The 14,592-nt window shown below is 38.3% G+C and overlaps 1 protein-coding gene across 8 annotated transcripts in view; it reads left to right on the top strand.

The window, feature by feature from the left end:
- The window catches only part of ATP8A1 (ATPase phospholipid transporting 8A1), a 249,041-nt gene that overhangs the window by 160,045 nt on the left and 74,404 nt on the right, over positions 1-14,592 (top strand). For all 8 annotated transcript variants that reach the window (XM_009447595.5, XM_001150768.6, XM_517167.8 and 5 more), the window contains one exon: positions 11,372-11,544. In XM_009447595.5, the coding sequence (XP_009445870.3) occupies positions 11,372-11,544 (173 nt within the window). The remainder of the gene's footprint in view (positions 1-11,371; positions 11,545-14,592) is intronic.

Genomic DNA, 14,592 nt, shown 5'->3' with positions numbered 1-14,592 from the left:
CAAACTTATTAACTTGTTTCATTTTCATTCTCCATCCAACTCTTATCCCCCTTTCCCATTTTCCTACCTCCTTTACCACTCACCACCAGGACCACAGAACCCCTGAAAGAGGGAGACTCTTCTGGAATATGACAATGCCCAAATCTTGTGATTGTGGAATTCTGAAAAGACCTCATATTTAATTTTGCTAATACAACTGTACATAAGATGTTATTGACTGTGTGTGTGTGTATATATATGTACGTATATATGTGTGGGGGGGGTATATGTGCATATATGTGTATGTGTATATATGTGCGTATATATATGTGTGTATATATCTATATAAAATAATGGAAATTGTGTGCATTTGGGATTTGCACTGAGAAAATATGGCAGATCATGATTCTTCTATTTTCTTACATTAATTAATTTAAATTATTTAGAAAATGGGCCCAACATTAGCTTTCTCTGTGGTTCTGGGTAACAATTTCTCACAGGCCCTAGTTGTTACCTTCTCCGAACTGTTGATTTATAATTTGCTTATTTTGAGAAAGCCAGTTGTGTATTCTGAGCAGCCTCTTCCTGGCTGAATTGAAGGTAATGAGAGAGACTGGATGTCTGCCTACCCAGTTCCTCCCAGCATGCTTTGCTTCTGCATTCACTGCTGCCACTGGAGAATATTTAATACCAAAGTCAAAATAAGTGTTTAGGAGGCTTTCAGTGGTGGTTTAAAATAATTACCATGGGGGCTTTGGTAAAAGCCTTTATCCAGAAAACTCTTTAAATTATATAATTATATCCCTTATCCCACTCTTCCTTCCTTTCCCTGGATTTGTCTGTCTTTGCTACATGTCCCCACCCCCGTGCTGAAACACAGACTGGACACAGATTCAGCACTTTGCTGCCTCTCTCTGCATTGTACCCTAAGTGAGACTAGATGCCTCGCAAGCACTTATTTGCCTGACGGAACCTATCATAATCCCAAATCTCAAACCTCTGTTGAGGGGCCAAGAGCAATTTACCCAGCGCTACAACTTCCTCTTCGTACCTGCCTCCATTTTGTGACCCTTGACCTTTGTCAGATGGCATGACCCTTCTGGGAGATTGGACCACTTCCTCAATTACAGTATTCCATATCTACCCCTGTCCTGGGAAACCTATATTTGTGTATCAGCAAAGCATGGAATTTTTTTTCTCTTTTCCTCTCCCCATTATCTTTAGCAATATATATTGATTAAATGTGTTCGTTGGGCCGCCTTCCTCTAAGCTGTTTGGAGGACCTCTTTGACCATGTGTTTTTAATGACTTCACCTTCTGTCTGCCTTACCCGTTTTGGAAAAATTACTTTATATTGGTTTGATTCTATACACACATGTTTTTCAACATTATGTTCTAGTACAGGCTAGGAGTTTGGAAACACCAAAGCTTTTTGATCAAAAACTACATAAAAAAAAAAAACCAATAAATACAATTTTTTAAAATAAGTTTTGATTTTATAATGTGTCAGGGGGTTGCAGGGGAACCACGTCAAAGAGAGCTAGTGATCCTGACTGGGATGAATACTAAATGGGCCAGTTGTACATAAATGTAGTTTCTCCCTACTCTCAGGCATACGTTCTTTTACTACCGCCTGCAGTAGCTGGAGGAGTATTGATATATGTGTTGCGTAGGAGTATATGGAATGCCCAGTGTTCCACTGAATCAATAACACATTGTAGAAAAGCAAGTAATACCCAATGGTTTATCCATGTGTTATTATGGGAGCCATAACTCACTCTTTAAGAACGTGCTAACATTGTCCATACTTGATATGGTCATAATGTATTATTAAGAATGTTCCTAGAATGTTCTGTTAATTCATAATTTTAAAGTGTGAACATTTGGAGAGTGTAAGAGTAGAGACAGAATGAAACATTATTTGACCATAAATTTGTAAATACCTCATGTCTTAAATGATGATGAGGTGGAGCCTCAAACCACCAAAACAGCTAATAAAATATGTGTTAGTTTAAGATTCTTATATATATCCTCTTATTTGACATTTTAAATTAATTTATAGTAGATTTTAAAAGGTAGAGCCTTAGCAAAACTAAAGTAAGGTGCTGGTGGTGTTTTTGTTTTTTACTCCCAGTAAACATTTATTTCTCTGCTTTAAAAACAAAACCTAAGAATGAACTCGGTGTTGTGTCTGAAGAACATGTCAGCAAAACAAACCCTGGGTGTCGTCTTTATAATTATTTTAAACCAAATACATACATTGATGTGGTCACCTATGCAGAACTATACAGATAATAAAAGAGAAATGCCACATCAGTTTATAACTTTCCAATTATTTTCAGTTAAGAATTCTATCAGGTTGGAGACAGAAATTAAGAGAGAAAATCAGTGGTTAGTTATATAAATATTTGTCCTCCTACCATGTACCAAGAGCTGTATGTCACATGAGACTAGATAATGCCATCTTTCCTAGATTGAGAAGACAGGTTTCCAGAAGTAGCTGATAGTATTGAATGTTGGCAGTCAAAAGGTAAATTGAAATAAAATTGCCATTGGGAGATTTCATAAGAAAACTTAAAATTATCCCAGTCACATGAGATGGAGTCTCACTCTGTCGCCCAGTCTGGAGTGCAGTGGCGTGATCTCGGCTCACTGCAACCTTCACCTCCCAGGTTCAAGCGATTCTCGTGCCTTAGCCTCCCAAGTAGCTGGGATTACAGGCACCTGTCATGTCATATCCGGTTAATTTTTGTATTTTTAGTACAGACAGAGTTTCACCATATGGGCCAGACTGGTGTCGAACTTCTGACCTCAGGTGATCCACCCGCCTCGGCCTCCCAAAGTGCTGGGATTACAGACATGAGCCACCAAGCCTGACCTCTTTTTTTTTTTTTTTTTTTTCTGTGGCACGATCTCAGCTCACTGCAACCTCTGCCTCCTGGGTTCAAGAAATTCTCCTGCCTCAGCCTCCTGAGTAGCTGGGATTACAGACATGTGCCACCACACCCGGCTAATTTTTTTGTTTTAGTAGAGAAGGGGTTTCACCATGTTGGCCAGGCTGGTCTCAAACTCCTGACCTCAAGTGATCTGCCCTCCTCGGCCTCCCAAAGTATTGGGATTACAGGTGGGAGCCAGCGGGCCTGCCGCGTTTTGTGTTAGTACCTTTGTTAGACCTGATACCAGAGGAAGGGCAGAACTAGCCTTTCCTGGATGTCACTTCATGCCAGGCACTGGACAGGGCACTTTATTCACAAATAAAGGAGTTAGCACATCTTATCACTATAATCACTCTACAAAATAGATAGTAACCCAATCATATGAATGAGAAAAATGTGATTCAGAGAAGTTAAGTCACCGGCCTGAGGAAAGACAGCCAGTACGTGGCAGAGCAAGGATTCAGAGGAAACCTTTCCAATACCACACAGTTGGCCTTCTAGAGTCAGTCAAACCAAAAAAATTACATTAAATCATGAGGAGGTACATTGAAATACATACATACCTCTGGCGAAGAGTTTATGATAGGCCATGAAATGAATTTACCCATAATACTTTTTGATATGTGTGACATAATCCTTTCTAGAACTCTAAGCTCACGTAGCTGCCCAAGATCCAAAAGGGTTTTGGAGTTCTTGCTGTCTTAAGTAAATGGTTGAAACTATTTATTATTTCTTGTTTAACTTTTATCATTCATTAGGGAATTTTTTTCAAAATAACATTTAATTTTCCCTTTTCCAAGAAGGTGAAAAATGTTTGATTAGTTTATCTTTACCATACTGTACATCCACCTGAAGTTGACGAAAACCTGGAGTTCTGAGCCATAGGGTATGTTTCGACCTTTGAACTTAGTTCTTTACAGTGTGACGTCATTTTATTTTCAAATGTTATCAGTGTCCAGAATCATTGTATGCACCCTCACGGGCCAGCCTGGACTTTCTCACATCTCACTTTTTTATGACTGCATGTTTGTATGATACAGGCAGACCACTGCTTTCTCTACACTCTGGTAATTTGCATGTGTCTGCTGACCAGCTATGAAGAGTTGTGTCACAGTGGCTCTGCCTCCAGTTACCTCGTTTCAGTAGAGTCACCATCTTTGTTCAGCAAGATTTCTGAAGGTGTTTTAATAACATTCTGTTGCATTTTTTCCTTTCTAAGGAAGGGAAGTGAAAACAGAAACTTGTGTTGCTGATACTGTAGAGGCAAGCACAGGCTTCCTGAACTTATGTTCATTCTGACAAAGGTGAAAGTTGTATATCTTCCAAAAGTGATTTGTTGTTAGTTCCGATCATATGCTCATTTGTTTAACTGGTGGTGAACTCATGAAGAAAAATAACAAATCCAAGAGTAACAAAATTGTCTTAGTTCATTCAGGCTAACAAAAGTACCATAGACTGTGGGGCTTAAACACCAAGTATGTTTCCCACATTTCTGGAGACCAAGGAATTCAAGATCAAGGTGGCAGCAGATTTGGTGTCTCTTGAGAGCCTTCTTCCTGGTTCATAGACAGTGTCTTCTTGTGTCTGTGCATGATGGAAGAAGAAGGGAGCTCTCCAGAAATGCTTTAAGGACCCTAATCCCATTCATGAGGTCTCCACCCTCATGACCTAATCACTTCCAAAGACCCTACCTCTTAATGCCATCAAAATAGGAGTTAGGATTTCAACATATGAATTTTGGTGGGATACAGACCCTCATTCCATAATAGAAATACATTATTAAATGATGTATCTGAAACTCAAAGTATAATGCAGAATTTTGATTTTTTTTTCCTTTCTGGGAATAGAATCCTCCTTGTAACGTAAGTTTACCATTTGACCTGCACACATTTAACAGATTCCTAAGAATAAGTATAGTTGCTGGATACTTGTTTGTGTTTGGACCTAAATGCCAAAGTATACTTTAAATAACTATAGACAGGCTTTTTCCTTTTACTTTTTTGTTTGGGGTTAGTCTTACTGATAGACACCCTCTAGGACATATATGAGAGAGCACATGTTATTTACTGAAGCCACAAATAAGTAATTGCAGCCTCAGAGCAAGATCTGGAAGCCACTACCATTAGCTGCTTCATGTCGGACTATTTACCCATAATCTTCACCTCGTCTCTGCTCTGTGAACCCCTGGCTAACCGGTCATCGAGTCAAATTCTAGAGGCTTTGCTTTTCCTTTCCTTAGGGATGTTTCCACATTCTCTACTAGGGTGTTCCTTGGATTTGTTCCTAAGTAATACTGTCTTTCCTGTAAACCTCGGCTGGAAAGCTGAAAAGGACCATTTTTATGCAGGTGCTTTCTGCAGCATTACTTTAGGGGCCATCAAAAACACAGTCCTTAGGTGGCCTCACATGTTCTTTGCACATCTGGCCTGTGGGTTCGTTAGCTTGTTCCAAGCAGAGTTTTGCCAAAATGAAAATGACAACTTGCATGCTATGATACTTTCCAAACAAATCAGGGCTTTTAATTTATTTCACTATGAAACTGTGTCAGATTTCATTGTCTAGGGCACCCTCACATCTCACTTTTTTATGACTGCACGTTTATGATATAGGCCTGTTTTTTTATCAAGGGTTTTTATCAAGGGTTTCCTCAATATTAATGAAAAAGATTGCCATAAAGCTGGTAGTCTCTAATTTCTCAAAGATTGCTGTTACATTATTTTATTAGAGTTTATTATATGAACATATTACCTGTTTGGGAAGGTTATATCTTAATGATTCAAAGTGAGGAATTCTACTTGGCCTCATTATCTGCCAAGCATGTTTCTTTATTTTTATTTCCCAAGCATGTTTCTTGTAAACCAAATAAATATTATTTCTCCTTGGCCCACTGTTTTACAACCAAGGTTGATGACTAAGTAGCTGATCTAAATATAGATTGTATTACATTCACTAGACAATTTAAAATATTTGAGGCCAAAGTAGATACTAGATCATAACTACCTCTTTTTCATTTTCTCTATGAGATAAGCACATTAGCATTTTCTTTATTCTAAATCAGAGTATTTAAGAGTATACAGGAGTTTTACAGGCAGCAGACAACAATCCTTAAAATGGTCACACAAGAAAACCACTTTAACTTCCTGTAAGATATTCTCCAATCATTAATAATTTGGTTATTCTGTTATTACCTTTTCATCAAAGACCTCTGTTCCAAAGGGAATATAGACATATAAATAGATAAGCTACTCGACATCATGCTACCTTGTATAAGTATACTGTAAATGAAGTATTTCAGGGATCCAAAAGATAGAGGTATTGATGTCACCTGGAGGACTCAGGGAAAGTAGGGTCAAGGGAATGTGTCTTGGTTTATTTGTTCATTATTTTTAGAATAAGAAAATTGTGACCTTTTAGGTAGGCTTAAAGGAAAAGGAAATAGTGCCAATGGGGAGAATGAAGATGCAAAGAGAAGTGAAAGAAACAAAGGTGAGAAGGCAGGTGTTACCCCAGCTCAAGAACTAGAGGGGATTAGGTAAAGGGAAGTTTTGAGGTTAAGGAAGGAAAGTTGAGGGAATTCTTTCTGCTATAAATGTATAAATGTTCTCAGTAAAACAGGCCGATGTTTGCCAAAGTGACAGGGGCCAAATTTGGACTCTTGAGGAGAGAAGAAAAGGTCTGGAGTAGCCTCTGGGAAACATGGAATCCACTAGACATGGATAAAAGACTAGACCAGCAGTGATGAGCAGCCACATAAGAAGAGGGAGCTGGAGTAGATCCTGCCCTGGCAGTGAGGTGGCTTTTTCCTTTCTGTGTTAACGAGACAGAACCTAGAGGTTGTGTTGGGTGTGGCCTAAATGGTGAATTTGCAAGGCAAGAAAGCATGGTAGGAGGTTCAGGCTAAGGGCTTCCAGTGAGCACTGGGCTCTGTCTGTGTGGTGCTGTGGGTATGGGAAGAGCAGAGCAGAATGGTTGTCCAGAATGACCACACAGGCTGCAGGTCAGGGAAGAGGCACGAGAATCTCACTTTCCACTGTGGCTCCCTCCCTTGCCTGGCTGAGTGTTTGAACCCCAGCCTTTCCTCTTACCTGTCCATCTCCCCAGATTGCCTTTACCTTGCAATGTCTCTGATGCTCCTGGACTTTCAGCCCACGAGTGAAAATATGCAGAACAAGGAAATAGAGATCTTTTATTTCATTGAGCCTGTGGTCTTTGATCCTTTTTCTGATTTAGCTTCTCATTGCTATATTTTCACTTTTACAAGTCACTAAGTTTCAATATTTAAAAATTTCCCCCTTCAGTAGCCAAAAAAACAAAACAACAGCTAATATAGTAATAAATTTATCCTTAGCTACAGGAGATAAGCTTCAATGCAATGCAGCCATAAAGTATGGCTCCTGGACTTAGGGGAGAAGCAATAAAGTTTCATAAATAAAAGAATTTGAAAATACTCCCGGCAGTAAATAAGGATAAAATATAACTTGTAACTGGCAGCACACAGCTAACAACAGAGCTTACAAAAGAAAACTATAAACTAAAATGAGAAAATGTTTGCAGCTTTTTTTGTTGTTGTTACCTTGCACCCTAGGTGGGCTGACGAGTGAATTCACTGTGAGAAGTTTTTGACTCACCTTCTGAAATGTTATTTCTATCACATCTCTTGACACCTTCTGATTTGCCAGAGATCTGTGATAGTCACCAACAAAACCTAGGGATACTGATGTCACAAATTTAGAGAATTTTCAGTAAATTTTAAGGTGTTAGAGTATGCCTTATAAAGGAGGGAGAGTGGGGACCACAGGACTGCATACCCTATGTTGGTTCATGAGGGCGTTTCACAGTTCTGGGGTTTACTTGACTTTCGGTCTTATTTTGCAGCTGAGCTTTCAAGAAATTCGAAGTCCTCCTGAGGTCCGTCTCAGGTTTCATTTCAGGTTTTCAGCTCAGAAATCACTTGGGCAATAGCTTAAAAGAAAATACAGAGGCTTTTTAGTGAGCAGTGCCTTTGTTTGAAAGTCTGTTAAAGTAATGGATTATTTGTTCCCTGGAAAATTAGGGAGCAAAGAGAAGACCTCTCTCTGTGTGTGTCTCTCTCTCACTCTCTCTCTTTCTCTAATCAGAAGTGATAATAAAGGGGGAAATGGAGCATTGCCAACGGGATGAAATCAGAGTTTATCAATGCTCTCATTCAATAAATATGTATTTCCTGAGCATCTGTAATTGCAGACACTGCCTTTGTTGCTGGGAAACAGGTTTAACGTGGTCTTTCCTGTCAAGAAACTCAGGGTTTTGCTGCAGTAGAATGAGTTACCCTTGGTAGCGTGGACTGAACCTGGGAGGGCTTACAGGGTAAGCTTGGTTTTTGAAGGCAGCAGATGATCCTCTGGAGAGGAGGATATTCCAGGAAGAGGGAAACAAAAGGAACCAAGATTGTGAAGGGCACTGGGAAGGAAAGTTAGGCTCAGAATGTAGGAAGCCTTACATGCCATTTTAAGGAGTTTGGACTTTATTGTGTCAGCTGTAGAAAGCCCTAGAAAATTTTTAAAGCAAGAAGAGACAAGATTTGTGTTTTAAATTTGTTTTATAAAGAGATGTCTCTGTTGGCGGTAAAGACAAGATGAGAGACAGATGATGAGGGCTCAAGGGAAGCAACAGAGGGACTGGTGTGTGCATTCCATTTCTAACTTGCTGCGCCTGGTACTGCCTGAAGTTTGGTTTGTTGTTTTTTTTGCTGGATTGCATAGAAAAAGACAGGCTGCCGCAGAAATTTAATTCTCACTTTGATGTCACTACTTAATAGCCACATATTTTTAAGCAAGGAACTGAAACACTCTCATCTGCAGAATGGAGATAACAGTAGTGCCTCCTGCTCAGGATGGTAGCAAGTGTTAACTTAAATGCTGCATCTCTGTGTTGCATCTCAGAACTGTGCTTAGTGTGTAGTATGTGCTAAATATTTTGTATCAGTTCATTGACTTATTTGTTCATTTAATCTATATGAATTTGCTGTTAAGATAATCCAGGGGATATCTATTATAGATTGTCATTAGTACGTTTTGCTTGTGGAATTTATTACCAACATTTTTCACTTCTTTAAGTCCTCTTGGGCCAAAAATTTCCAGCAGGAAACAGGAGGGTGAGGCTTGTAAATTAAAACAGCCACTCTCCCCCCACCCCTGATGTAAAGTGTGAACAGAAAATTTTGCAAAGAATGCTGCTATATGGTGGTCCTTTGTGTCACTGTGTGTAATGGGGAACAGGGCAACTGTTAAGTGAAGCTTCAGCATTAGGAAAGTTGGGCAGTCTTTCTTTATAGTACAACTTGGTTCTATTATTTTGGTAAAAGGATTCTGATATTCCAGAACACAGTGTGAACCACATTTGCATACAAATGTAAAAACACCTTCAAAAATCCCCAACATAAAATTTTAATTACCTATGCCTTTGCTTCTCTGTGAAATAACTATAAAAGGACCATATATATATAAAATGACATGCTTAAATTGGAACAATAATTGTAAATCCCATGAACATAATAAAAATTGTTATATAAGTGTACTGTATTTTTATTGTAGGTATATTTTATTATATAAATATGTATATTTGTATTTATTTTATAAATAACTGTAGGCTTAGCACTCAGAACAGAAATCTGATAGGAGGTGAATTACTCATTATATTTCCTTGTGCCAGGCCAGTGTTGTGTTTCTTCACCATGGTAGGGCTCTTGTGAAATAGGAAATTGGCTCCATTAGGTTATAGGAAGAATCTATAGGATGTGGGGAGAAAAACTAAATGTATTGGAACTTTATCCCTTTGAAGAGCTGGGAAAGCAGTTCTTGACAAAGGGAGACAAATAGTTGAGGTGAACAAAGCTGTCTTGACACTAAAGGCTTTTATTGTCCCTGAAAGTGAACTCTTCATTGATAGAAGGCGTTCTTTTATTTGATCCATCAAGATTACCAAGTCACAGGTCACCATCCCCAACTAAATACAACATCATGAAATCATGATTAAAATTACAAAAGCCAGTTCATAAAAGTGGCAAGAGTTTACAGATTGTGCATTTCCTCCTCTTAGTTACTAGGAGTTAAATTCAAGAGCATTGAGGATTTTTGAAAGAATGCCTGTAAATTATTTAAATTACAGTTTGCTTAATGAAATGATACATTCTGAGAAACATGACATTAGGCAATTTTGTCATTGTATGAACATCATAGAGGGTACTTGCACAAACCTAGATGGCATAGCCTATTCCAGACTCAGGCTATACAAGATAGCCTATTGCTCCTAGGCTACAAGCCCGTATAGCCTGTTATTGTACTGAATACTGTAGGCAGTTGTAACGCAGTGGTATTTGTATATCTAAACACAGAAAAGGCACAGTAAATATGTGGTCTCACAATCTTATGGGCCCACCATGGGATATTCAGTCTGTTGACCAAAACATAGTTAAGTGATGCATATATTCCCCAACTTCTTCCCTTCATTCATGGAGTAGCAACTTTGACTAGCTCATAAATTAACACGATTTTTAACAAAATAATTTACTGAAAATATGTTTGCAGTATTGTGATTGCATGGTCATGTAAAAAGTAAAGTAGAGGTTCCTCTTCAAAGACTTTCCTCCCCGTCTAATTAGGAATAAATAGTAATTTCTCTTAAAAGCAAAATTTATTCAAAGACCTGTGCTAGCCATAATAAAGAAATCAATGTACTTTATGTTGCTAGCTCCCACAATTTAGCCTAAATATTTGCCCCGACATGCTTATACTGGTCCAAGCAAGATTAGGTCATAGCCTGTTCCTCTTCCTTATTTAAAAGTGTTTTTACCTTTCTCAGCATTCCACAAGTTACTTCCGCCTTCCTTTGTTCTCCTTTACCTTTGCCTCTTTTAAAAGGTTCTAAGTTGCTAGCCAATCGGGACAAATACAGAATGTGAGGTCCCATTCCAGCCAATGGAAACCGGACACAGCGGTGGGGTGAACGCATCAGGTTATAAATGACCCTGTCTCCTTTGTTCAGTGTACTCTCGTGGCAAAACTGCTGGCGAGTGTACCCTTTCTGCAAAAAGTAAAAATGGCCTTACTAAATAAATTAAATTTATGTTCAAGTGCTATTTCTTTACAGCACTGGGGAACAAGCATTTCAAACAATGATGGTTAGAATAATGAGCAAAGACTACAGAATCACCTGAGAAACAGGTGACTTATAGTCTAGTCCCAACCCTGCTAGGAACAGATGTGTGACTTCAATCAAGTAACTAACTTTTTCTGATAACAATTGTCCGGGCTCCTGAGGGGCTAGTAAGAATCAAATGACTGAAAGTATGTGAAAGCAATTTGAAACATAAAAAGCACTAAAAATAACTAAATGTAGTTGCCAAATATCCTTAAGGCATCCTAGTAGAACAAATGGGAGTAAATGTTGATGGCATTTTTGCTTGTTTAATATTCCAGGGAACAAGGGAAACTCTCAGTCGTCACTGTACTACCCTTGGTGATGCTCTCCGGAAAGAGAATGATTTTGCTCTTATAATTGATGGGAAAACCCTCAAATATGCCTTAACCTTTGGAGTACGACAGTATTTCCTGGACTTAGCTTTGTCATGCAAAGCTGTCATTTGCTGTCGGTAAGTTCTCCTTATCGTTGTCAGATTTTAGTAAAGAATGACTTGATCTAAGTTCTTGATTTATAAACGTCAATGAAAGTAATCCAGAGTTTACAAAAGTTAGGTTACTTACTAATGTGTTCACTCAAGACTTGAGGTTCACAAACTGGGATGGAATTTGTTAGTTTTAAAAAGTGAGTCCTAACAATCATTAACAAGTATTTTTCCTCATTTGAATCGACAGGTTTCTTGCCATTATCTTTGTTTAAAATTCATTATCTACCTGCATTTCCACCTAGGTCCTTTCTTTAAAGGTCCTGTTGTCTATATTTAAATCTTTGATCCAGCTGCTAAGACTTATTTTGGGGGAATAGCATGATGAAAGATGCAAACTGAATCATTTTCCAAATAGCTGGGCATTTTTCTGAGAGGTATTTATTGACTATACATTCCTTTGCCCTCTAATTTATAAAATTGTCTATATCCTAAATTAAAATCTCTTTTGAGTTATCAAGGCCTAATTCATAGAAAGGCATTTTTGTAAACGACATAGCTCCAGTCCTTCCTGAGTTTCTTGTCAAGGAATCTTCCCCATATTTACGTATAAATTGTTTAAACTCTGTCTTCCTAAGACCTAAAGTAGGTTCATGAATATGATGAATATGCCCAGTCTCCTCTTTTCTGATCACCATGAAAACTAAGGATTTCCCCTTTGTCATTCACTATTGAATCTTAGGAGTTGATCAGTCTAGATCCTGGGTAGCAATTTCTCAAATTGCCTTCTCTTCCTGGGACATAAAATGTTAGCAGAGATTCTGAAAGATTTCTCAGAATCTGTGCTTTTGGTACTATCTTTAAAACTATTCTATGTGCTTTTATCGTTTTCTTTAAAAAGACATTTACTAATAAAGTTATGCTTTTTATACCTCTTTTGTCTGGGTTTATTCACTTAAATATTTTGTATATGGTATTATTTATGAATTATAAGCTATACCTTATAGACATTTCCTAAGTTTCAGTTGAGACATACTTTCTGAAATATAATTTAAACTATTCTCAATATCCTTTATAAGCATCATTTTAGCCTATAAAATTATACCATATTCAGAGAATTAAGAGTTGCTTATCTTTCCCAGGAGTCTAATTATTTTAGTCATATAATTTCTTTTTCTTTTCTGTGGTATGTATTAAATAATATTACTATAAAGTTCTTGGACAATATATTGTACAGATGTTTAATATTAGTCATCCGGCTCTTTGCTTAATCATAAAGAGACTGGAAATTATTTTGACTCATTTTTACTTTGGTATTCTCATGCTTTTTAAAATTTACTTTTACAGTGATTTTGCTGGATTCCTTGCAAATGTCTTGACTGAGTGTGACTAATGTTCAACTTTGACACTTTTCATCAGAATAATGTGCCAGATTTGGTCACTTAATCACTTTCACTAATGGGATCATAAGGATCAACAAAAGATTGCTCAAAAGCACAAATGTTATGATTGCTGGCTCCTAGTTGGAAACAACATGAAACAGAATACAGAAGTATTTAGATAAAATGGCCAGTTCCCTAGAGTCATCTGTTATGTGCCTACTTTGTGTGTGCTGGGTGCAGTGCAACACATAAAAGATGAGTAACACTTGATACCTGCTCTCCTTCATGTATCTTTCTTTCTAAGTCAAATCACAGTTTGGTTTGAAAGATGTGGGAGGCCAATTTTCATATTGCAGTGATTGCAGCTGAGCCTCATTCTTAAAGCATTGCTTAACACAGTACCTCCCACCATTCTTCAAAAAGTTGAACCACAAAATTAAACAATAGCAGAGGGAGAGAAAAACTAGAAAGCAGAGTCAAGGGAGAAAAAATATGTTCTGTGCTTGTGAAATTCCCGCCCGAAATCCTTGTTCTGGATGCTCACAAGTCACATGGACCTCTGGGCTTCTCCAGGCACCAGGTCCCTAGAAGGGAATCACACCCTGCCGTGCACATGCGGCTCAGCTCTGAAACTGAGCTTATAAAGATGTGTGTGGCCCCTTCCTCCCTCGGTTCTGTTTTATGCATGTTTCAAGACCATGAGGTCCCTACGCAGACACTGAGTTTTATTTCCAGTTTTAAGGTTGTTTTTTTTTTTTTTTCTTAAGTCACATATCTTTCCTCAGCTTTTTTCTTCTAACTACCTTCATACTCTCTTTTCCCATAAGGACTGTGGTTCAGCTTCTGGCATGTTTGAGAATTGGTCTAATCCCATAATTACATCAGTGCCACTGCCGGATTTATGTCTGTGCACCTTCTTGGCCTGGTGCCTCTTGGCATTTAAACTATTGGCACAGACCATCTTCTTGTCATTTTGCTTACTGACCTCAGAGTATAATTTCCATGATAATGCTTCTATCCCTGGATAGGAATAGGTGGGCCATTCTGTGTATCATTCTTTCCAATTAAACCCAAGTGTCACTCCTCGTTTCTCAGATGATTACAATCTCCCGGCCTCAGGAAATTCTCTATTTTACTCCATTAGAAGATAGACGCTCCAGATAAATACTGATTATTATTTCAAAATACAGTTTGGTACTGTTTCCCAAATTCGTTTATGTTCATACTGGCTTTATGGGCTTTTCTCTCAAATTTAAACTATTTTCCAATCTACTGCTTGTCATTCCACACACATGCAGATAATTCAGAATCTGATCTTCCTCTGCAGTCTTCTCTTTAGCCCTAGGTGGAGTGGAAGTAGAGGGGAAAGCCTTCCTATAACAGATAATGAGTCTCCATATTAGTTCCATCATCAGGATTGCATCAGCCACTTTCTTCCCAGATACTATCAGCATACAGGGCGGAATGAGGCAGATTTTAGTGTTTGCCTCATTGACACAGTTATAAAGATGAGTGTTGTCCCTCCAGAGTCTTCAGCTGAATTGAAAGAAACAGTTGTTCCCAGGCAGCAGACAGTATGTCTCTCTCTTACCACTGTTTTCTGAAGGAAATTTTCAGAGACAGAACTAATCCCCCCACCCCAAATTTATTCAGGGCTCTGGAGTCCTGGTGGTTTTGGTTTCTAAAGTATAGG

This window comes from Pan troglodytes, chromosome 3 (genome assembly GCF_028858775.2).
Source record: "Pan troglodytes isolate AG18354 chromosome 3, NHGRI_mPanTro3-v2.0_pri, whole genome shotgun sequence".
Lineage (NCBI taxonomy): Eukaryota > Metazoa > Chordata > Mammalia > Primates > Hominidae > Pan > Pan troglodytes.
The sequence above is the reverse complement of the archived record's forward strand: the minus strand, read 5'-3'. Positions and strand labels throughout refer to the sequence as shown.